Below are 26,470 nucleotides of genomic sequence, written 5' to 3'. Positions count from 1 at the left end.
GATCAGGCAGCCAGGGGTCGTCTCAAAGGTGGAGATCGATCAGGCGGTGGCCAGGCTCGTTTCTACGCTATGCCGGGCAGGACAGATGCCATTGCTTCAGACGCGGTCATTACAGGTATTATTTCAGTCTGTCACAGAGACGCCTCAGTATTATTTGATCCCGGTTCTACCTATTCATATGTGTCTTCATATTTTGCTCATCATTTGGGTACATCCCAAGGGTGTCTTGCCTTACCTGTTCATGTATCTACCCCGGTGGGCGACACTATTATTGTAGACCANGACAAACAGTAAACTAGCAGTTAATGGCAATCAAACTTGAAGCTAAAATAAAATTAACAGCAGCAATCATGAATTATTTAATCGAAACCAAACACAAATCAAACTAAAAAAAATCAAAACAGAACAAAATTTAAACCAAAACAAAAACAGAATCAACAAAACGAAAATCAATTAACCCTAAAATTCCTAAATCTATTAACATGAAGAACAATTAATCAAGGCGGGAAAATCACATAGAAAATCAAAATGAAAAAGAAACCTTACTGATTTAGGTCTTCTAGTAGACTGTCTTTGAATCGAGTCCCCAAATGATGTTATATGTTTGTTCTTGGCAAGAACAAACACATAACTTTCTTTGGGAACTCGAATCGACACTGGTAAACCTTGGAAAATTCGACCAATCCTTGAGCAAACCCCAGATCTAGAATTTGTGTAATTATAGCCAGGTTTGAAGGATTTGGTTTGGATTTGAAAGGGAGAGAGGGAGGCTATGGTGTAAACTTGGTAATGTTTGGGTGGTGGCGCCGCCGTGTGCGGCGGAGGCGGCATTAGGGTTTTCAAAATTCGAGCGGCTTGGGTGAGATTTGAGGAAAATAGATTGGGGGGTTGGAAAGTGGTGTTAGGGTTTGTGTGAGTTAGTCTCTGAGAGAGACGAAACGGGGGGGGGGGGGTGATGGCGTTTGGACAGTTAAATATTAAGTGACCCAGTGTTCTCAGCCGTTGGATCGAGAAACCTCGATGGTTGAGATTCACGGGGCCAAACGGTGTTGTTTGGTTGTGGGGGGGACTGGTCCGGCTTAAAGGGCGGGTTTGGGCTCGATTTTAACCGGGTTTTACGGATGGGTTTTGGGGCTGGGTCAAGGTCGTTTGGGCCTATGGGAATTAGACTGAAGCAGCCCAAGAACAGGTCTCCTCTTTTGTTTTCCTTTTTTTTGTTGTTTTTTTTATTCTAATTTCTTTTAAACTAAAACTAAAAATGAAACAAAAATTAATTCCTAGATCAAATTGTCTTACCACATTAAATTAATTGAACTCTAAATTATGATTAACACAATTAATTAAAAACCAAATTAAAGGAAAACTACCAAAGTTCAACAATTAAAATTAAAAATGCAAAAACAAACTATTTTTTTTTTGATTTTTCCATTTTTATAAAGCAACGAATTTACTAATTAATCCTAAATATGTGAAAATAGATCCTAAGTGAAAATGCAATGTATTTTTGTGTTTTCCAGTAATTAAATAAAATAAAACACGTGCACAGACAAATGCAAACAATTGACAAAAATGCCACAAAAATTCACCAAATTGCAAATAATGAAAAGAAATTATTTTTTTTTTGAATTTCTGGGAGTAATTCATATAGGGCAAAAATCACGTGCTCACAATAATAAATACTGTGACGACCCAACCCGTCGTCACGTGTGTTACAGCCCCGTTTTCCCCATTTTCCATTTCTTTAGGCTTCCTTATCAATATTTGATGTGTTAGAGTTGATTTGGAGTGGTTCTAGAAGGAAATGAGACACTTAGTCTCTTTAAGGAAGGTTTGTTTTGAAAAGTCAATCGGACGTTGACTTATGTGTTAGACGGCTCGGATATGAAATCCAATGATTCGGTTAGATTCGGGGGATGATTTTTGACTTAGGAGAGTGATCAAAAGTGATTTTGGAGGTCCGGAGTAGAATTAGGCTTGAATCGGCAAAGTTAGAATTTTGGCGAATTCCGGTCGATAGGTGAGATTTTGATCCGAGGGTCGGAATGGAATTCCGAGAGTTGTCGTAGCTTCGTTAAGTGATTTGGGATGTGTGTGCAAAATTTCAGGTCATTCGGAGGTGTTTTGGTTGGGTTTTTGATGGAATGCGTGTTTCGAAAGTTTTGGAAGAACTTAGGCTTGAATTCGATGAGAAACGATGGTTTTAGTGTTGTTTGAGGTGTTTTTATGATTGGAACAAGTCGGGATGGTGTTATAGGAGGTGCTGGTGCTTTTGGTTGAGGTCCCGGGGACCTCGGGGTGATTTCGGATGGCTAACGGGATGAAAATTGAAGTTGGAGATTGCAGGTTCATATCTGGTATCTGGTATTTTCACACCTCCGGTTGTGGGACCGCAGGTGCGGTCACGCAGAAGCGAAGGAAGATCGCAGAAGCGAATTTTGTCCTGGAAGCTGTTTCTGCAGAAGCGGTTGGGGAAGCCGCATCTGCGAAGCCGCAGATGTGGGAATGAGCTCGCTGAAGCAGACCCTGGAATTTTGGAATTTCCGCAGAAGCGGAAGGAAGCCGCAGGAGCGGAAGTCGCAGAAGCGATAAATGTACCGCAGATGCAGAAACAACTGATCAGAAGAGGTTTTTATTTCCTTCGCGAATTTTGAAAGAGTTCATATTTTTCACTTCGGACTTGGGGAGTTTTTGGGCGAATTTAAAGAGAAATCAAGGGACTTCATTGAGGTAAGAATTTCTAAGCCTAAAACACGATTTTATGGTGCAAACACATGAAACTAGACTGAAAACTCAAGGAATTAAAGGTCAAAAATGGTGGTTTAGGGCTTGAAACCTAAGAGAGCAAAAATGGGAATTGAGGGGTCATTTGGACTTCGATTTTTGTGTTCTTTATATGTATAGACTCGTGGCGGGATAAGGAATCCGTTGATGGTAAATTTACTAATTTTCGAGAAGTGGGCCCGGGGCTCGGGATTTCTGCTAATTTTGGGAATTTAACCATTTTTCGATTGTTTTCGGTTGGGTATTGTCCCATTAGCATATTGTGACGTATTCGTTGTGATTTTGGTCAGATTCGACGCACGAGGAGGTTAATTCGAAAGGCAAGGGCATAGCAAGCTAGGACCTTGACCGGCTTGAGGTTAGTAATAAATGTAAATGCTGTGTTGAGGGTTTGAAACCCTGAATTTGCAAAATGTAGTGCTATGTGAGGTGACTTACACGCCGGCTAACGGGCATGGGGTAGAGCACCATCGGGGATTGTACCGCTTAATAAAATTACTACCTAATTGATTGTAGATTTGTAATATCCTTATAAAAATGGATTAATTGTCATAATTGGGCTTCGTGCCAACTACTTGAATCCTTGAGGGATTGTTTTTACTGGTTTCTTACCATATTTTTAGATATTGAACTCAGTCCTGGTATTAACACTGTTTTATAAACTCAGCCATTTTTCTAAAAGTAGAAACTAAAGTAATATTTTTAAATGAAGTTTGGGCTGAATATTTTTATATTATTGTGCCGAAAGGCTTATGTGATTTTGGACTAAGTAAGGGATCGGACTGCACGGCGCAGTGGTATGGTAATGATATTGATATGAGGCCAAAGGCCTAATTGATGCCACGAGATGGCTTATTATTGCGCTTGGGCCGTAAGGAGCCCCTCCCGGAGTCTGCACACCCCAGTGAGCGCCGTCGATGTTAAATAGATGGAGCGGGCTGCACGCCGCAGCGGGGTACTGGAGAGTACCGGTTTATGTGTTGCATTGCATATTTAATTGTCATTTATTCTTAATCTGATGTGATTTTTATTATAATTGTTTTCAATGTCTGTATTATGCTATTGGTTCACGTTGTTGTATTTATAGCTTTGCTTTGTGTTTCTTTAGGATTTCTTATCCTCAGACTTTATTTATATTTATTACTTTCTGAGTTGGAAGTACTCACAATACTCCCTGCACCTTGTGTGCAGATTCAGGTGCACCTACTGAGGCTGAGTGAGATCTTCTCCGCCTAGCATCACATTCAGAAGATTCAAGGTAGCTGCAAATTGGCGTTCGCAGTCCTGATCTTCCTTCTATTTTATTTATTTGTTTTCCACATTTCTAGAAAAATATTATGTAGTAGGTTAATACTCATGCATTAGAGGCTCAGACTTGTGACACCAGATTCTGTGGGCTTGTTAGTATTTTATATTTTGGGCTCTCCGAATGTTAGAATTTATTTTAGGATTTCCGCATTTAACTTGGTATTTTAGTTGTGAAAAATTTACTTATCCACTGTGGTTAATCGGTTAAGGTTGTCTAAATGGTCGGGCTTGCGTAGCAGTGTGTTGGGCGCCATCACGATCGGGGTTGGGTCGTGACAAATACTATATCTAAACCAAATCCATGGTTAATAGTATATATCCCAACAATAATATGGGTAACTATATTATCCATGACTTGTTGCATATGATCACTTTTGGGAAAATTCTTAGTCTACCTAACTTGAGGAACCCCTTATTTGAGGCTTTACAAATGTAAAAGTTAGACACATTGATTATCCATTGGTTACCCATTGGTTATCCATTTTCTAAAAAGATAATATGGTTCTTATCCATATTTGACCCGTTTTTAAAAAGTTCATTATCCAACCCATTTTCTAGTGGATAATATGGGTGGTTAACTATTTTTTTAACCATTTTGGCACCCCTAACTATACCTAACGGATAAGATATTTTTGACGACCAGGAGTAAAAAGGTATTTAATCAAAAATCTCAAGCGAACACTGTGAAAATGAAATAATTCTTGGTTGGTATCGTTACTCTTGAAATAGGCACGAAATTGAGTTAATCTTACTAGTGAATTCTGACTTATGAATACCAAATAGTTTTTTTTTTTAAATTAAAAAGGTCATTATATTTTGACTATGTTTATATTAGTCTTTAGTGGTAAGCACCCTCCACTTCCAACCAAGAGGTTGTGAGTTTGAGTCACCCCAAGAGAAAGGTGGGGAGTTCTTAGAGGGAAGGATGCCGAGGGTCTATCGGAAACAACCTCTCTATCCTAGGGTAGGGGTAAGATCTGCGTAGACACTATCATCTCCATACCCCACTAGTGAAATTATACTATGTTGTTGTATTATATTAGTCTTTAACCTACACCCGTTTTCCTTTATTTATGTGGATACGGAAACAACTATCTTTTTGCATATTAAATTTCGGGAAGATATTAATTTTGTTTTTTTTAAAAGGAACCTTCCTTTGTACTCGTTTATATTAATACACCTTTCCTTTATTTATGTGGATAAGGAAATATCAATCCTTTTCCTATTAGATTTTGCTTATATAAATACAAGAACCTTCCTTGTAATCCTATTGGTTAATTTATTTCTCTAATCTTCCTTTTGCAGCCACTTGCCCTCTTCTCACTTCCCTTTTCCTTTCACACACACATTGCACACGCACTAACAAATACAGTATGAGTAAACACCCATTCATCCTCCACTTCTCATCCTTCTCCTCCTTCACACACATACATATTATTCTCATTTTTCACTCGGCGTTCGTTATTTGCTTTAGGTCTGATTATTTCATATCCGCACAGCGTAAGGTCCATTATACCAGAAGCGCTTCTTACCAAATATTTTTCATAACCAGAGTTCAAAATCAAGATCTCTCGTTAAAAGCTAAGTATCCTATAGGGCAAGCGCTTTCTAACAGAAATTTTTAATAACCAGAGTTCAAAACCTAGACCTCTCGTTAAAACCCAAGAATCCTATAGGAAAAGCGCTTTCTAACAAAAAAAATTTTATAACAACCAAAACCTCTCGTTAACAGCGAAGAATCTTATCCATCCAATAGCATGAATAGTTATACTCCCATAGCTGAGCACAAACAAGAAGGCTACAAAAATGGCAATATCTACGAAGACTATTCATCATCTTCTCCAACTGGTTGCGAGCCGTGTGATTGTTTAAAGTTTTCTTGTTTCAATTGGGCCCAAGCCCATGAAGTTCACAGCAGGTCTTTGCTAGAGCAAAAAGAGTCATGGCTAGTAATAAAGATCAAGATTATGAAGAATTTGGTAAAGAAAATTGGAATTTACTGCAATTTGAAGAAATCAAATAAAACCCAATTTCAATATGATGCTCAAAGTTATGCCTTGAATTTTGATGATGGCACTCGTGTTGAAGAAGATGGGCTTTTGTATAATTTCTCATCTAGGTTTGCTGTCCCTATTACTAGTCAAAAAATAGATGGGTTGTTATAAGGAAAATTTTATTTTTGATGTATAGCTCGGAAAAAAAAGAAAGAAGTATTAGTACGTATGAGCTAAAGATGATAGCTCCAATTTTATATGACACTCTTCTATTATGTGAAATTTAAAATGTTTGATATCGTTGTTCTATTGAGCCTATACAANCCGAGATTTGCGTGTACGAGGTTTCAGTTCAGTTCTGAAAAGAAGTTCATAAAACTCTTAGGCAACGGGTAGCCTCAGATAATCAAGGAAATGGTGCTGCTAATTGGAAGCGATATGATGAGAGTATATGTCTCAGAAAAAGGGTAATGTAATTAAACTGATGATACTTCGGTAGTATTGAAGCATTTTCTTGTTGGATCAACTGGTGGTATTCGGGTTTGCTTGGTGGCACAGGAAATTTTAAAGTATCTATCGTGGAGTGATGGGGTATTTAAGGTGTGGTATGCGTTCGGACGGCAAAAATTGGGATCAGGTATGATGATTCGTGTGCTATATGGAGTTGGAGACTGGGAGTTCTCATGTACAGGCTATGTCGTGGTTGTGGATCGTGTGTATTCGGCACCGTTTAGCGGCAATCGGGATTTGGAGGCTCGAGTGGATCTTTATTTGCTGGTGTGTTAGATTTTGGATGTGATGTTGAAATTCAGACTGGTTGTCTTAGTGTTAGGTGATGCTGAACTATTACGCTGCGGGCTATGCCGGAAATGCCACGGGTTGAGTGGCGAGGTGCATTGGATTATGTTCTTGCAGAGTGGTTTATATTTTAAAGACCCAGTGGACGGCTGGGAAGGATTGCTTTTCTTAATTGGGCCTTCGTGATGGATGTCAGTGCAGAGGTTCCTACCATTGGTTCCGTTCCGGTGTTAAGGGACTTTTCGGATGCGTTTCTTGTGGTCGGGCATGTCGCCGGGCGAGGTTGTGGATTTCGATATTGATTTGGTGCCGAGCACCGTATCGTACGTCTCCGGCAGGAGTTATAGTAGTGGAAGGAGCAGCTTCAGGCTTTCTTGGTAATGAGTTCGTTGGTAGGCCGATGTGGATACGTGTTTAGCTTGAGTGGGCTTGGTTGGCCCTGAATTGTATTGTTAAGGGATAGGTTGATTCGATCGTTATTGAGCTTGTTAGTGATCTGAGGAGAGCTATGAGTTGCTTTTTGGTGTTGTGAGACGTTATGATTTGTTGGTTATGGGCACATGTGGTGCGGTTCTATTGGGGATTCATAGTGAAAGTCGAGCGGGAAGAGTAATTGGGTGTTGCTCGGTAAATGGAGTATTGGTCATGACCTATCGGGTTGCGTGGCGTATGTTATTTGTTTCACCGTAGGTGTAATGAATTGCTTTGGTTCCAGACATCAAATTGTGCGTGCCTGTCGATTTTAAGCATAGTGACTTGAGGTGTTTCATGTGTAACAATGTTTGGATAGGATAGTGCATTGTAGCGAGGCCACGTGGAGATATGACCTTTCGGGGTAGATTCAGGTGTTGTATTTCTATGATGTGAGACCGGGTCTCAGCCTTGTGTTGTGATGGTACTGATGAGCTTGAGGTACAGCTCTTTCATTTGAGTCATTTTTCATGATTTGAATATGTTCAGACCGTTTCTTATTGGTGCGCGTATTATGCTAGTTGTGGCTTAGGCCTGTATTGAGGTGTCATATCACCAGAGTGGTATGTTGGATTCGAGGTGATCGTTGGGGTCACTAATGAATACGAACGGATTTGATTTCAGCTTGTTGGAAGGATAATATTGAGGTTCGGCCCGGATTCTGTTGTGGTATTAGTCAATAGGGAAGTGGCTTCATGAATGGTTGATCTGAGAAATGGTTACGGTTTATTGCGTGTTTCACTTATCGTTGGCAGTATATGAAAGTGTTGGAATAAGACCTTAGTTGATAAGAGGTTTTCTACCGGTATTCGGGTGTTGTGGGCAACTGCTGTGAATAGAAGTTAACGTTTCGAGTGTTTGGGTTATGTAGTATATCATATGATTGCACCTGAGGTTGCAGGTATGGGTTATTACAGCTGGTTCGGGCTTATTCTGAGTATAGATGTGAGGTTCTAATCTTGTATATGATTTCAGAAAGTGCAATGTGGTTCTATGGTTTATGGACTAGATGGATTGTGAAATTTCAGCTATGTTATGTTATCGGACTTATGCGAGATAGGGTGACGTGGGATCACCCCCGGGTATATGCTTGGTAAGGTCATTCAGCTATTGGTTGGCTTCTAGGACAACTCTGAGTACGCTCGAGGACGAGCGTTTGTTTAAGTTAGGGAGGATGTGACGACCCGACCCGTCGTCTCATGAGAACCGCTCTGTTTCCCCTATTTCTTGCTTCGTTATGCTTCATTATCAGTGTCTTGTGTGAACGAGTTGAATTGGGTTGATTTTTGGAAGGAAATGAGACACTTAGTCTCTTTAAGGAAGGCTTGTTTTGGAAAAGTCGACCGGATGTTGACCTATAAGTTAGAGGGCTCGGATGTGGATTCTGACGATTCGGTTAGCTTCGGGGGATGATTTGTGACTTAGGAGTGTGATCGGAAGTGATTTTGGAGGTCCGGTGTAGAATTAGGCTTGAATTGGCGAAGTTAGTATTTTGGCGAATTCCGGTTGATAGGTGAGATTTTGATCCGAGGGTCGGAATAGAATTCCGAGAGTTGTTGTAGCTTCTTTAGGTGATTTGGGATGTGTGTGCAAAATTTCCGATTATTCGGAGGTGATTTGGTTGAGTTTTTGATCAAATGCGTGTTTCGAAAGTTTTAGAAGAACTTAGGCTTGAATCCGATGTAAATTTGGTGTTTGGATGTTAGTTTTGGTGTTTTGAGAGTGCAACTAAGTTTGAATAATCATAGGTGACGTGTTAGTATGTTCATATACGGTCCCGAGGAGCTCGGGTGAGTTTCGGATAGGTTTGGGGTGCGTTGTGCTCGTTTTTCTTATGCTTCGACGTCGTTTCTTCAAGCATAAATGATATCATATTGAACAAATGAGCTCCGATTACTGTTTTGAATGAAGCATTAGATCCGTATCGTAATTACGGACCCGTAGCAAAAAGAATCGTCGAATTTGGACATCGTATGAGGATTTTATGGCCATTTTACCAAGGTTGCCAGATTTTCAGGTTAATGACGAAATTGTCCCTGACGGCGTATTAAAAACCTGCACTATTTGCAAATCTTAAAACCTACATATCTCCTTCATTATTAGGTCAAATTGAGTGATTCAAAAGCCTAAATTCATTAGAATTTCACAAGGAATCCATNCAGTCTAAAAAATAGATGGTTGTTATTAGGAAAAGTTTTATTTTTGATGTATAGACTCGGTAAAAAAAAGAAAGAAGTATTAGTACGTATGAGCTAAAGATGATAGCTCCAATTTTATATGACACTCTTCTATTATGTGAAATTTAAAATGTTTGATATCGTTGTTCTATTGAGCCTATACAATTTTCCTACTAATATTTTCACGTGAATTTTCTCCCTATAAATTTAATTTTTTTCAATCATTATTAGGGAGTATCATATTTTGTTCCAATGTTATTTATTTAATGCACTAGTCAAACTAATATTATGAACGTAAGTACTTGATCAAATAATGCTAAAAAGGTAATTTGTATTACTATATTATAAGCGTGGAGAGAAATAATATAATTTTTTGGCTAAAGTGTTAAATTCATCCTGATTGTAAGCAACACAAAATAAGTAAAATTGTGAAAGCATTAATTACTATCTGCATACGAGCTTATAGTGTCACTATATACGAGATCTTATTGTGTCCTATCCCAACGGCAAAAAAGTATAGCACAGGAAATCAACCATCGTTTTAAAATCTAAAACACAAAAGTTAAGATATGAAAGCAACTTCCACTTAAATGGATAAGCTTCATTCTTGTAAAGTGTACACTATTTGATCATGAGATCATAAAAAGGCAGCCTGGTACACTAAGCTTTCGTTATGAGCGGGTTCGGGAAAAGACTGGACTATAAGGTTTTATTATACGCATCTAACCATGTATTTTGGTAAGATGCTATTTTTAGGTTCGAACCCATAACCTCCCGGTCACATGGCAACAACTTTACCAGTTACGCCAAGGCTCCCCTTCTTAGCATGAGACCACGAAAAGAGATTGGTCTAGATCCAGAACTGCAAAACCTATAATCATTGGTCTAGATCCACGTAAAGACACCGGCTGCACTTCTAATTGATACACATATTTTTCTTTTTATAAAAAAAAAAATATTGATTTTAAAAGTATACCATATACAGTCTAAGTTTGAGATAGTAGATGTATGTGCACCCACTGCATATAAGCTAAATTCATCTCTGTAAATTGCTGCAATTTACTAATTCAAACCAACTTTTGATGAACTCCGATGCTAACTATTCCCCTGTGACGATCCGATCCGTCGTCTCATGAGAACCGCTCCGTTTCCCCCATTTCCTGCTTCCTTATGCTTCATTATCAGTGTCTTGTGTGAACGAGTTGAATTGGGTTGATTTTTGGAAGGAAATGAGACACTTAGTCTCTTTAAGGAAGGCTTATTTTGGAAAAATCGACCGGATGTTGACCTATAAGTTAGAGGGCTCGGATGTGGATTCCGACGATTCGGTTAGCTTCGGGGGATGATTTGTGACTTAGGAGTGTGATCGGAAGTGATTTTGGAGGTCCGGTGTAGAATTAGGCTTGAATTGGCGAAGTTAGTATTTTGGCGAATTCCGGTTAATAGGTGAGATTTTGATCCGAGGGTCGAAACTGAATTCCGAGAGTGGCTGTAGCTTCTTTAGGTGATTTGGGATGTGTGTGCAAAATTTCAGGTTATTCGGAGGTGATTTGGTTGGGTTTTTGATCAAATGCGTGTTTCGGAAGTTTTAGAAGAACTTAGGCTAGAATCCGATGTAAATTTGGTGTTTTGATGTTAGTTTTGGAGTTTTGAGAGTGCAACTAAGTTTGAATGATCATAGGTGACGTGTTAGTATGTTCGTATACGGTCCCGAGGAGCTCGGGTGAGTTTCGGATAGGTTTGGGTTGCGTTGTGCTCGTTTTTCTTATGCTTCGACGTCGTTTCTTCAAGCATAAATGATATCATATTGAACAAATGAGCTCCGATTACTGTTTTGAATGAAGCATTAGATCCGTATCGTAATTACGGACCCGTATTAAAAAGAATCGTCGAATTTGGACATCGTATGAGGATTTTATGGCCATTTTACCAAGGTTGCCCAGATTTTCAGGTTAATGACGAAATTGCCCCTGACGGCGTATTAAAAACCTTCACTATTTACAAATCTTAAAACCTACATATCTCCTTCATTATAAGGTCAAATTGAGTGATTCAAAAGCCTAAATTCATTAGAATTTCACAAGGAATCCATTAGGAGCAGTAAAACGCGTGAACAGTGTACCTATAATGAGCAGATCGAGTTTTCTTCCAATTTTTGAACGGGAAGAAGCTTCTGAGGTGATTTTTAAGAGAGAAAATCAGTGGGTATCACAGAGGTAAGTGATTTGATTATTAAAACTCGTTTATGGGTGATTATAGACCGTAATACCAGCCTTTAATTCATGAAAAACAGTAGAAAAATAGGATTTTGGGGCCTGAGATTATGAGACCTTTAGGGGTCGATTTGAGGGGTCAAACGGACTCCGATTTTGGTGTTCTTTATATGTACGGAATCGGGAGAAGATGAAGAACACTTTTCTGTAAAAATTTCTGAGTTTCGAGAAGTGGGCTCGGGGCTCGGATTTTGTCAATTTCGGGATTATTGATGTTTTTCGATTATTTTCGATTGGGTATTGATCCTATAGCATAATGTGTCGTATTCGTTGTGGTTTTGGTCAGATTCGACGTGCGAGGAGGTCGATTTGAGAGGCAAGGGCATAGCGAGTTAGGATTTTGGCCGGCTTGAGGTGAGTAATAGATGTAAATGCTGTTCTGAGGGTTTGAAACCCCGTGTTTGCACATCGTAGTGCTATATTGAGGTGACTTGCACGCCGGGTAACGAGCGTGGGGTAGAGCACCGTTGGGGATTGTGACTTGGTCCGTCCCGGTAGATGAATATACTGCGTATTTGACTGAAATTCACTTATTATTATTTTAATTGAGCTGATTGCTATATTTGGGCTTCGTGCCAATTGATTAAATCCTTCAGGGATTGTTGTTACTGGTTTCTTACCATTTCTACATATCATTGAACTCAGTCCTAGAATTTAATACTGTTTTGCAAACTCATCCACTTTTCTCAAACTAGAAACTTAATTAATATTTTTAAATGAAGTTTGGGCTGAATATTTCTATATTAATGTGCCCGAGAGGCTTATGTGATTTTCGACTGAGTATGGGATCGGGCTGCGTGCCGCAGCCGTATGAAATTGATATTGATATGAGGCCGAGGGCCTAGTTGATGCCACGATATGGCTTATTATTGCGCTTGGGCCGTAAGGGGCCCCTCCCGGAGTCTGCACACCCCCAGTGAGCGCCGTCGATGATAAATAAATGGAGCGGGCTGCACGCCGCAGCGGGTATTGGAGTACCGGTCTATGTGTTGCATTGCATACTTGATTGTCATTTAATTATTTATCTGTTGTGGGATTTTCCATAATTGTTTTCACTAATTTTACTGATTTTATACTACTGGGTTCAAGTTGCTGTATTTATAGAATTACTTTGTGCCTATTCAGAATTTCTTATTCTCAACCTTTATTTATGTTTATTACTCACTGGGTCGGAGTACTCACATTACTCCCTGCACCTTGCGTGCAGATCCAGGTACACCTGAGGCCGTGTGAGGACTTCTCTGCCTAGCATCATATCTAGAAGTTTCAAGGTAGCTGCATTTGACGTTCGCAGTCCTGATCTTCCTTCTATCTTATTTGCTTTATTTCCGCATTTCTAGAGAACGATATGTAGTAGGTTGATACTCATGTATTAGAGGCTCAGACTTGTGACACCGGATTATTCGGGTTGTGTAGTAGTATTTCTACTTGGGTTTTCCGCATGTTTTAACTATGTTTCAGAGTTTCAGTATTATGACTTAGTAATTATTTGTGTTAATTAAATCATGAGCTGTATAAAAAGGGTTAAGGTTGTTGAATTGGTCGGGCTTGCCTAGCAGTGTGTTGGGCGCCATCACGACCGGGGTTAGGGTCGTGACATCCCTCCTTTCACTTTTACTTGTCATGTTTCGTTTTTCGAGCGTCAAACTACATAAAATTTGACCGACGTTTTAACATGGATTTTTTTACCATATTGATATGAGAAAAATTTCGAATATCTAAATTTTAATTTTAAAATATTAAGAAAATCTAATGCAGTTTAGCTTAAAAATTAGAGAAATTGACTCTCGAAAAGCGAAATATGACAAGTAAAAGCAAACAGAGAGAGTAATCCATATAGGTTTGCAGATCAACCGCCAGAAAATACCTTTCGGTACATAAAATGACTTCCATCGTACCAAATACATTTTTTTAAGTTCGCCGGCATGTGTTCCCCATCATGTAAAGTGATCAGTTCTTGATTTTTCACCTGCACTGCTTTTACCAAAAATCAGAATTAGTAAGTATAAACTTTGTAAAGCATGTGATAAAGTTATAACAGTAATTAAGTGAATCATCCTACCTCTTTCGTTTGCTTTTCTGTGTAGAAGAAGATGATGGAGTAGTGTGCCAGTTCCTTTTCCTTTGGTTGATGAACCAATTGTTGACCTGTTTTAGTTGCAACCCTGTCTCTTGCACTAACTTTGCTTTATCTTCCTCCTAATATAGTTTTGTTCCCATAAAGTGAATAATGTTATGAAGGATTAACAAGTTATCATACAGGGAATTTTTGGTCTATCAGTGCAATTTAATCCATTATATTAGATACTGTTACTTTATTTGTCGAGTTACCATATTTGACTTATTGCGAAGAGTTACATGATGTTATAGGTCAACTCAACATGTAAAAATTTATACACTATCAAGAAACGAAGGTTAACCTATAACATCATGTAACTTATAATATCATGATACGCGGTACACTAGATTAGATAGGATTAGGTATGAAGTTATCCGGGACAAGGTGGGTGTGGCCCCTGATGAGGACAAGATGCGGGAAGCACGGCTTAGATGGTTTGGACATGTGAGAAGGAGAAGCACAGACGCTCGGGTAAGGAGGTGTGAGAGGTTGCATTGGAGGGACTTAGGAGAGATAGAGGTAGGCCGAAGAAGAGTTGGGTTGAGGTGATTAGGCATGACATGGCACAACTACAGCTGACCGAGGACATGACCTGTGATACGAAGGTATGGAGGTCGAAGATTAGGATAGTAGGTTAGGTATTCTAGATTATTCATACCGGTGGTGTTACGTACTCTCGCATTTGGTTGGTAGTAGGCTTATTTGAATACCTGTCCTTTTTTTTGCATTTCGATTATCTTACTATCTTGTTATGTATGGTGCTTTTACATGGTTTTTCGGGTTTGTCCCGTCTTGTTTTCTTGTTATTATTGAAGTACCTATGCTTACCTGAGCCGAGGGTCTATTGGAAACAGCCTCTCTACCTCCACAAGGTAGGGGGAAAGGTCTGCGTACACATTACCCTCCCCAGATCCCACTATGTGGGATTATACTGGATATGTAGTTATTGTTGTTGTGTTATCATATCAAACTTATTATGAAGAATTACAGTATACTTACTGTAGGATAAGGCCACTTGGAATGTGACTTCCACCAAGCTTTTAAGGCAGATGTAGTGTCACCAGGCAGCTTTCCTGCTCTTCTTTTGCGTAAAATTTCTTCTCTAATGTCCACAATCTTTTCCTTATAACCCTAGAAAAGAAAAAAGAGGAAACTAAATGTAGTTAACAGACAAAGGCGTATCCAAAATTCAGAATTGACGGATTGAAAGAATGTAAAAATGGGACAGTCCAATTCACGAAGCATTTTACATTTACGCAAGGTTTAAGAAAGGACCGCACTCCAAGGAAGTGTGACATAGACAGCCTACGTTGATGCAAGCATCAGTAGGGATCATTTCACGATTCGAATCCGTGGTCATACGGAGACGATTTTACGATTGTTCCAAGGCTTCGATGGCTGACGAGTGTGATGCTATTATTATATGTATGCCTTTTAATTCAGATTTTTTCGCATGTGTATATAATTCGAGTCGAAAAGCAATGAGTTCAATTGAACTTGGAGAATCTATCCTAAATTATCACACTAACAAATCATTGAACAGTAACCAATTTATGATTCTTTACCTGCTTGAACTCCTGTTTCAATTCTTGTCTCACACGTTCCATTAAGAACCTCTCACTTTCAGTAGGTACAAGAGGACCAAAGCCAGTGCTATCTGATCCATCTAAAACTCCATTATAACAGTTTGTGTTTGTCTCACTTTCTGCTAATTGGTCGTCATCATCATCTGACATAGTTGCACCTGTACTTTCTCCTGGTCCTACCCCTGTTAGCAAATCATATCCAATTATCACTATACCATTCAAAAGTGACACAAAAATGGATGTAGAATTCAAACTTGATGAGTTTAATCATTCGGTTTTTAGTATTGAATTCATTGTACTTATGAAATTATGAGTTCAGACTTTAATACAATAATAGTTACGTCTCAATTCCAAACAAGTTGGGACCGGCTATATGAATCCCTACCGAACTAAATTCATCTTAGGCCAATTTTATGCAAAATAAAAATAAAAATGAAAGGTAGTAGAAGTTCTTGATGTTTCTTACTGGCATCAGAATCTCTAATAGGGTAAAAAGATTCTTCGAAAATATATAAAAGATGCATCCATGGTCTACCTTTGCCTAAGTGTGTATGTAATGGTTGAAAAGGTGGAGAAGAGTTTTTCTTTTCTTTCTATTTCAGTCCGTGACGGAGCCACCTTATGCTAAGGGGTGTCAATTTGACACCCCTTGCCGTAAAGTTACGATATTTAGCTAGGTCACAAATTTATTTTTATGTATATGACTCCCTATATATTTTGACACGTCTTAATAAAAATTTTGGCTCAGGCAATAATTCCAGTAACGGTGAACTTTTAATATAGGTGATGAGTATTTCATCAAAATATCAAGTAACAAGTGAGATAGGCTAGTTATAGTAGGAGAAATCTGAAAAATAGAGTTGCTAGAGAATATTGTGTGACCTGTTAAGTTTTGTAGAGATTGATCAAGCTCCCAACAAGCCATGACTGCTTCCATTGCGTGGACACGAACATGTTGTTGCAGTTGCTCTTTAAAGGAAGAGAGCAGCAGAACATAATGTGTCTACATAAAAAATAAAAATAAAAACAAGATAGGTTAAGTTATATATATTGACAGTGTGAAGAATATTTATACTCATATCGTAATTTAATTAGTTATTATAGTTGATTATTAGTCTATCAGGTTATTATATCAGACTTGGCATAGAGAATTACTTGTTATAGAAACTTGTAGTAAGTCAACTCCAATCAGATAGAACAAAAAATTTGTACATTAATGAATAGAACGTAAAGGGCAAAGACACATAGCCCGTTTGGCCAAGGTGCAAAAATCAGCTTATTTTGAGAAGTGTTTTTCTCAAAATTACTTTTGGTGAGAAGCAGTTTGTGTTTGGCTAATTAATTTGAAAATCACTTCTGAACAACAGTTAGTGTTTGGCCAAACTTTTAAAAACTGATTTTAAGTGTATTTTTTCAAAAATCAGCACTTTTTTTTTCTTCCGAAAGCTTGGCCAAGCACTCCAACTTTGAAACAAAACACTTTTTAATGGATTGGAGAAGTTTGGCCAAACACGTTATTAGTATGCATATGTTGTTTGCATCTCAAATCACGTTAATTTATCAGAGTTAAGTACTCCTTCCGTTCCAATTTATGTGAACATGTTTGACTGGGCACGAAGTTTAAGAAAAAAATGAAGACTTTTGGAATTTGTGGTCCTAAACAAGTCCAGATGGAGCTCATAGTATTTGTGTGGTTATAAAAGCCTCTCATTAAGGGTAGAGTTGTAAGTTTAAGCTAAATTGTTACTAAATTTAGAAAGGGTTCATTCTTTTTGAAACGAACCAAAAAGGAAATAGGTTCACATAAACTGGAATGGAGGGAGTAACAATTATGAGAATATATGTTGATGAACCATAGTTTATGTTAAAATACGTATTATTCATCTGTTGATTTGGTGTAAACACTAGTCTTTTGATCGTATTTGAGCAAATGATACTCCTAGATTCTAGATATATAGAAGCATGTCCAATAAATTAAAATCCTTCTCCATAAATGCATGGATATATTCAACTGATGCTTCAGAAACAATTATGACAAAACTAAACCAGTTTCGACGAAGCATTAATGTAAGTTTTATACTAATTAAGCTCATATATATCACTATCTCAAGAACTAGAAGGCTCAGATTACTGAGTTATAAACTTGACAACTTATCACATAAACAGTACAACTAGTTTAACACTCAATTGGTAGCATATTACAACCATATTTCCATGCATCTTCATCGAATTAACTCAAAAAGATATAAGCATTTTTAAACATAGAGGTAAACCTCAAGCAATATATATATATATATATATATATATATATATATATATAAAGCTACTGATTATAATGAATGACTAATATCAAAGGACTAGAATCACATAAAAGAAAGCTATATTTCCAAATTCAACCACAATCTTGTCCCCGGAATCCAGAGCTTTAGTCTAGTAGTAAGCGTGCAATGCATGATGTGATATTTAGATACATCATGACATCGAATTTTGTCGCATATAATTAAAAAGCTTGGTATTTTTAAGTGAATTAGAATACAACGGTAAGCCCATTATTTATATGTTATGATTGGTGAGCCAGCTGACCTTTAGGGATTTCTCAGTCATTCAAAAAGTTCAATAAATTAAAAATCTTCAATATATAGGATTGAAACACATTTTCCAGAAATCAACCAATCATTAAACATTTAGAGAACCCAAAGAACCAAAAAACCTAAAGAAGCGTTGCGGAGATTAAAAGTCACGAACTTTGTCGCTAATCTGTCGCTAAATCACTCGTAGCTAACATAAATTTTTTGATAATCTAGTGCTAATCCGTAACTAAATAGGATAAACGATGGATTTTTTTGTTTAATTACAGAATTTATCCGTCCCTAATTCCTATGTTTTAGTAGTGTATTTTAGCTAATCACCGAACCTACACCAACTCTCCCCCCATTTGGAACAACGAGAAAAAACATATAAACTGCATCATCCGATTTTTCAATGAAATCATAATATAATCATATGCATATGGTAATATATAGAACGTATCCATGTACATAAAGTAAATTAAACAAAGAAATTATTAAGTGGAAAATTAATTACCATAAATTGATCGAGGTCTTTATCATCTATAGGCCGTTGACTTTGGCCAACAACATAGTACTTAGCCACCGAATTCTGAGACTCCGTCAACTGCTCGTCGATCCTCGGCAACTGGTCCACCGGCGTAGCGATTCTCAGGCAAGCCACGTGTGCCGACAGCAATTGATCGCACAAATGATGGTTCAAAATATCGGCTTTATATTTCTCGCTCTCCCAACTGTCGTTATTATTGTTGTTGTTATTGTTGTTACTGACCTCGTCTACCCTCTCTCCTCTATATTGTTGACTTAGCTTCATCGAGAAGCTCATCGAATGATCCGAAACGTCGTCGGTGTTTTGTTGTTGGTGTTGTTGTAGAGCTAATTCTTGAGAAAAATGGTCCTGAAACGCCATGGTTTATCGTTAGAGCTTTTGTTTACAGTTCTCCGCTCATTTCATACATAATAAAGAAAGTGAGAGAGAACGTAGAGATAAAGAAAAACGTTTACTAAAATAGTCGTGTATCTTTAAAAAAGAATGATATTATTTGAAAAAAAGACACTGTATAGCCGTCGTAAAAATAATAGTCGAAAAAATGTATATAATTTGTATATTTTTTGTATATATATACATTCTGTATGTCATATATAAAAATTATACAAATTTTATACATTTTTTCGGCTATCAGATGTAAATAATTTTTGGCACGGACTAAAAGTGATAATAACCCTTTTAAAAGTCTTCTTTTTTGCTTAAATTTCATATCCAGCTAAATTAGACAAATAAATTGAAGCGAAAGGAGTATATCGTAAATTTTTAATAAAAAAAATAACGGTGAAACTTAAACTTAACATTTCTAGTACTTTGATATACAATGTTAAAGTGTTAGATGATAGGAGTAGTAATTTAGACATGCATTTCAGTTGAGATACTATAAGTTAAAAGGTTAATACTATTATTTGATCATAACAAGCTAAGTCACAAATACTATTACAAATGATCGATTATAATATGAAATTAATTTCACCAGCAATGATAATTAAATCATGACCTAGCTAGCTACTAGCTGGTGTTTGGAATAGATGAATTAAATAATTAACCATTTGAGTTTAAGTCTCATTTGGCACCTCTTATCAACTAACCTTATCTACCTAATTGGTTATATTCAACAAAACACGGATTTTTCATTTGATTAATTAAAGTTTCAATTCCAAAATATCAGCAAAAAAAATAAAAAATTCGTCCTATATGCTGTATATACTATTTCGTTGAATAGTATATATAATATCTTTCAATATCGTATTTTTTGGCAAATCTTTCAGTTTGTTACAACCAATGCTTTTTTATTATTGTTTTGATGCTACTTTATATAGTAAAATAAAGGGATGTTTACACAAATAAACGACATATTTATGTTTATTTTTTTAATCATATACATAAATTATACATCGATTATACATAATTATAAACATATAATATATAAATTATACATATGTTATACTTCAACAGGCTATTTTTAGTTTAAATGGTTGAATGAGCGATTATTTGGGTTAATTCTTCTAAAATAATAAGTTCCGTGGGCAACTTGACAGATCATGTTTGATAATAATGACAATCATATAATGAGAAAGATTAATTATTAATTAATAAGGATTAGGACCACAATGCCATTAGCTTTTTAAATCAGACATGGAAGTGACGGCTTGTCTTTTTGTTCTTTAAAGAGTTAACGTTTCTGGTTGTGATTTGTTGAAGTATTATAATGCTTAATTATTCTAATCAATGGATAGTGATGGAAATTTCTTTTAGCCTATTGAAAATTTAGTAGCATCTCAATTATTATAGAGAAAATGCATAAAGATCCCATTCAACTTGCACTGGAAAATTATTTACATACCTAAACTTTACGGGTGTCCTAGTACCACCTATTCTTATTCAAAGTGAAAATAGTACCTCCTTCAAAGGTGAGGTGGCACAGAAACTAATTTTACCTTACTCAAAGCGCGTGGAAGGCTGAGAAAATGTAAAAAGTTACTTAAATTTACAGATGTTAATTTTCCATTGGTTGTTACATTTAGTTACACTTAATTAGTTGTATTTGTAATACTAACCCTTTTTATTTTCATTTTTCTGTTTTTTTTTTCTTCTCTTTCCTCTTTCCTTTTCTTCTTTCTCTTTCCTCCATTGTCACAAGAGAGCGGCACCATACAATCATAATCGTAACAGAACAAAAATTAAAGACTGATAGCTCTTTCTACATCTATTTTATCATCTCCTCCACCCTCCAATTGTTCTTCACAGCTTGGCCGGAGCAAACAACCAAGGTGAAAACGAAAACCCAACACTTTATTGGATCTTTCTTAGCTTCCTCTTGCTTTGCAGTTGTGCTCTATACATTAACTTTACTTTATATATTTATCTTTTGACCAAGATGGAAGAAGAAAATTGACGAGAAAAACCCAAAAAGAGAGACCATTTTCTTGTAAATATAGTCAGCTAGTTTCTCTTGCAAAGGTTCCATCAAAAAGACTTTTTCTGAAAAAGTCACTTCTTTAGTTGTAATTTGGTTGCCGATGGAGATCCGACATATATGACTGAAATTTCTTAGGCGAGCTGGAAAAGTTGATAAAAATGTTCGGAATATTTTTAAGGAGAGAAAGAAAGGTAAAGGTTTGGTTGGGGGAGGGGGACGATTATTCCAGTTAAAGAAAGAAGAAAAATGAAAAAACCTGCGAAAATGCCACGTGTCAGCGCGTGTAAACACTACTTGGGTAGAATTTGGTTGTGGCATTTTAGGGGTTAAATAAATTCATCTTGGATAAGGATAGGGTGGTAATAGGACACCCGTAAAGTTTAGGTGTGTAAATGATTTTCCAGAACAAGTTGAATATATGGGGTCTTTATGCATTTTCTCATTATTATAACAACTGTACTTTCTATTTTTTCTTAGTTTTGCATCTTATCAGGTGCGGGTAATTATTTACCAGCTTTCATAATTTAATTATAGTTAAATGATATATCTTCGCGCTCTAATTATTTTGTTTAGTGCAATTATTGAGCTGGGATAAATATTTTCCCTACACGTTGGGCTCCTTCTTTCCGTTCTTTTCAATTTTTTCCAACCTTATTTTTCTCTACTATTTTATGGTAAAGAAGTAATAGTTCACCCGATTATTTTTTCTCATATGTCTAAGCCTTATTGAATAGAATTGTTGACCTCGGGAATTCAAATTCTATAGAAGATGGTGGTGATTTACAGAAGATTCGAGCTTTGAATGGCGAAGAAGAAAGGAGATAAGACTTCGAACACAACAAATGAGAGAGTTCGGAGATTACAATGTTCAAAGGGTTAATTATGAGACTTAGATCACCACCGTCCATTTTTTTCCTAATTAATTAAATCCTGGCTTTCCATTTAGTAAGGTTGTGTCACAGGTGTCAAGCTATTTCCTTGCACTTTCTGGAACAATCTTGCATACGTGTATATAATTTAGGACATGAATTGATTGAATATTCTTTTTACTATGTCAGATAGTTAGTTATACAATAGCTAGTAGGAATTAGACAAGTGTATATGATTTTATTTTTTCCTCCATTCTCTTGTATATATTCTTGTACAGCAAACATTTGGAATACAGAGAAAACTTTCAAAACATCTCAATCTTCATTTTCTTATCCTTGAAATCCAACATGGTATCAGAGCTCTAAGGGATGATTCCTCCATCTTCTTCCTCGTTTTTTCCCCTAATTTCTTTCAGTCTTTCTTGGTTAGCTCATTTCATCTAGTATGGGAGATCCTTCTAATTCAGAATCTAGGACTTTCAACTCGCAAACGTTACTGCTTCTGCTGCATCTGAGAAATCTATGGCTGATTCCAGTTCTTTTTATCTCCATCCATCTGAATCCCCAGCGATGCTTTTAGTGAATTCTGTATTTGATGGAAAAGGGTATAGAGGATGGCGTAGAGGGATTCTCATTGCTTTGTCTGCTAAAATCAAAGTGGGATTCATAGATGGCACCTTTGTTCAACCCAAGATCTCCTCTGATTCTTTCAAATCTTGGGCTCATTGTAATGACATGGTGATCTCCTGACTATTAAATGCTCTCTCTAAGGAGATAACAGAGAGTGTTCTCTACCCCAAGATTGCCAGGGAGATTTGGACTGAGCTTGAAGAGAAGTTTGGACAAAGCCGTGGTCCCAACTTTACCATTTGCAAAAGGAAATCAGTGAGTCAGTCCAAGGAAGTTTGGATATAGCAGCTTACTACACCAAGCTCAAAAGGCTTTGGGATGAGCTCGACAGTTTGGACACTTGTCAATATTGCACCTGTGATTGCTCTTGTGGAGGAAAGTCGAAGACCTTCAAATCGCAGCAGGATGGAAGGCTGATTCAATTTCTTATGGGCTTGAATGATGCATATTCAGGCCCTAGGAGCAGCTTGCTAATGCTATCACCTATGCCTTCCATCAAACATGCCTACTCCTTTGCTCATTAGGGATGAGAAAGAGAGGTTCAGCTTTCACATCATCCCGGTGAAGGATCTTTCCTAGCAGCAAAATAATAATATGGAGCACACAGGTTATACAATGACAAGAAAACATATGTAGATGGAAGGAAACAGTTCCGCTCCTATTGCAAGAAGCAGAATCATACCATTGATGATTGCTACAGACTCATTGGGTTCCCAGCTGATTTCAAATTTACCAAGTCTAAAAAGCTTACTTCTGGTCCTAAAAGTAATGTAGTTCTTACTACAAAAGAACAAGGGAACCATTTAGTTAACTCTGGTGACAAGCCAATAACTTAGGACCAATATCACAGTCTATATCAGCTTCTTCAGCATGTTAAAATTGGAAACAGGGTGAATAGATTAATTAGGACATTGTTTATGCCAATTGTGCTAGTATATCATCTTGTTTCTCCTCTTCTAGATCCTATATTAGTGTATCATTAAATTCTGTTTCATGGATAATAGACTCTGGTGCTTCTGAGTATATGACCTCGGATTTGGGACTTTTGTTCAATGTTAGAAATCTCCCTAAGCCAATTTATGTGAATTTACCCAATTCACTTAGAGTTTTAGTCTTTCAATCAGGTTGTGCTACTATCTTACCTGGTTTCACTTTTTAAAATGTTTTGTTTATTCTCACTTTCAATTACAACTTACTCTATGTTCATAAGTTGTGTCTCCAGCTTAGTTCCATCCTAATATTTACTTCCTTTGGTGCTATTTTGCAGGCCCCTTTAATGAAGAGGCTAGTGGTGCTTGGTGAAGTAAAGTAGGGACTCTATATTTTCAATCAAAATTAAGTCAAGTCTAGAGCTAGAGTTATTAGTAGAATCAAAGCAATTTTCTATTCTTTTTGTAAACAGAACAGTAGTACTAAGTTTTCAAATTCTGTTTCATGTTTAAGTTCAGTTTCTAATGATGTAAGCCTATGGCATAACAGATTAGGCCACATGCCATTGTCTAATATGAAGAGCATTGCTTCTATTTCTTATTCTACTTCACCTTCTAATTATCATCCTTGTGATATTTGTGCTAAGGCAAGAAAGACAAAGTTACCCTTTTCTTCCAGTAAAATTTCAACCAAACATGTGTTTGATCTCATTCATGTGATACTTGGGGGCCTTATAAGACTCCTACTCATGATGGTTTCAAATATTTTCTCACCATAGTCGATGATTATAGTAGGGGGGCCTGGACCATTCTTCTTAGCACAAAATCTAATGCCTTCCCCGTTCTTAAACATTTTCTTGTTATGACAGAGAGACAATTTCATACCAAGGTTAACATAGTAAGGTCAGATAATGCACTAGAGTTGGGCTGCAGTTCACAAAATTCTCAATTCTTTGCTTCACAAGGAATCCTACAGCAAAAAACTTGTGTTTCCTCTCCCCAATAAAATGGTGTTGTTGAGAGGAAATACATACATTTACTTGAGACTTGCATGGCTCTGTCGTATCAGTCCAATTTTCCTATTAAGTTTTGGGGAGAATGTTTGCTCACAGCTACATATTTGATAAATTGGTTTCCTTCTAAGGTTTTGAACAAGAAAACACCTTATGAGATTTTATTTGGTCAGGCTCCTTCATATCACAGTCTTAAATCTTTTGGATGTCTTTGTTATGCCTCTAGCCTTCCTGTGCATAAATCCAAACTAGATCCTAGATCAATCAAATGTATCTTTCTGGGGTATCCCTTTGGGAAAAAGGGGTACAAGTTACTCAATCTACAAACTAACAAGGTTTTTGTTTCTAGGGATGTGGTGTTTTATGAAACTATTTTCCCTTTTGTTTCCATTGGTAACCCTCACACTTTCCCTACTACTACTCAGATGACAAGTAATGATTTTCATTCCTCTTCTTATATTCCTCCTAGTGTCATTCAACATGCTCCTACTCCTTCACAGTCTGGTTCTATCCTTTCTTGTTCTCATGTTCCCTCTATCATAACACACTCTCCTATCACACCATTTCATTCCAGCATGATAGAATATATGAGTCTACCAAACAATATAGAGACCAGGTCCTCTATGAGTTTCTACTGAGAATGCTAATAAAACAGTAAGTAAATAAAACAGGGAGTTTTTACGTGGAAAAATCCCTGCTCAAAGGGATAAAAAACCACGACCTACACTGGTAGGATTTCAACTTCACTATGAACAGCTTTAGATTATAACCTATGTAATCTAGGAATTAAATTCTTAATCCCTCACTAACTTGTAATACACCTATTACAAGCCACTTTGCAATACACATATTACAAAGACTTCAACTCATAACTAACTCTAGTCACAACACAAACACTAAGGGTTTATGGTTTTACAAGGGGTTCCTAAGCACGCTTCTAGATAAGCAAAGTAGGAATTACAATGAAGAACAATTACAAAGTTACAACTCAACTAAGAACATATACGATGCTAGCTCTAGGAACTGGTCCGTAGCAGTGTTGTTCTTTGTTCTTGATGCACTTGAGAATTGAATGCTTGATCAGTGAACGGTTGGTGTGCTTGAATGCTCAAGTTAATTCTCGAGAGTCCAAGTGATGTTTTGTTGTAATATTTTATGTTAATGCAACATGGATGACATCACTTGAATGATATAATCACTTGGTAGGTCAAAAGAAAAGTGACTGCAGAATAATACTGCACTGTTCTGTGTACAGTGCAGGCAGTCACTTTCCAGCTGTAGACAGTTGACTTTGTACTGCTGTCAGGGAAACACAAGGGTATGAGGTCCGTGTGCTGATTCTCTATCTTCTGAAATCGTAGCAGTTCTCATTAGCTGGAATCCGTTGATTTGAGTTTTGTCCCAAGTGAGTCAGGTTCCTTATCTGGTTCTTTGACAGTACGTTTGTTAGATCATTAAAACATAAATCTACCCAGCAATTTTCCCCTTTTTGGTGATGACAAACTTAGAAATTGATAACACATGTTTAGAGAAAAATTAACCAGATGAAGTAACAGGAACATCACAAGTTCCCCCCGCCTTTATACTTCCCCCTTAAACAGATCCCTGTTTTCCCAATTATACTAATGAAGTAACAGGTACTTCACGAGTTCCCCGACTTTGTACCCCCCTCTGACTTTATACTTCCCTCTTTTGGCATCATTAAAAATACACAAGCAGGCAATCAGCATAAGAAGTCAAGCCTAGCTAACTCTTGACACATATGTGCACACAACATGATAGAAAAGAGAAACAAAGAAACATAAGCATTAAACAGCAAAAAAAGGATAGTTTTTATAAAACATATGCCTTTGCTATACAGCAAAGGCAGAAATTGGACTGATTTCAGTGGGAGCAGTACAAGTACATCCCATCCACACCACAAAAAGAAACAAAAAACAACTGCCAAAGTCAACAAAATAAGAACAGAATAATCCATAAACTGGT

At 37.1% G+C, this 26,470-nt stretch overlaps 1 protein-coding gene across 1 annotated transcript; it reads right to left on the bottom strand.

The window, feature by feature from the left end:
* On the bottom strand, window positions 13,567–19,069 carry LOC109223467 (homeobox protein knotted-1-like LET12). Its single transcript, XM_019387795.1, has 6 exons — window positions 18,592–19,069; window positions 16,390–16,510; window positions 15,487–15,689; window positions 14,921–15,052; window positions 13,865–14,001; window positions 13,567–13,776 (listed from the first exon to the last, which is right to left on the bottom strand). Exons 1-6 carry the CDS (start codon window positions 18,982–18,984, stop codon window positions 13,740–13,742), a joined length of 1,023 nt encoding a protein of 340 aa, XP_019243340.1. The 5' UTR covers window positions 18,985–19,069; the 3' UTR covers window positions 13,567–13,739.

Source organism: Nicotiana attenuata, chromosome 3, assembly GCF_001879085.1.
Source record: "Nicotiana attenuata strain UT chromosome 3, NIATTr2, whole genome shotgun sequence".
NCBI classification, from domain to species: Eukaryota; Viridiplantae; Streptophyta; class Magnoliopsida; order Solanales; family Solanaceae; genus Nicotiana; species Nicotiana attenuata.
Note: the sequence above shows the minus strand (reverse complement) of the source record. Positions and strands in the feature narration are given on the sequence as shown.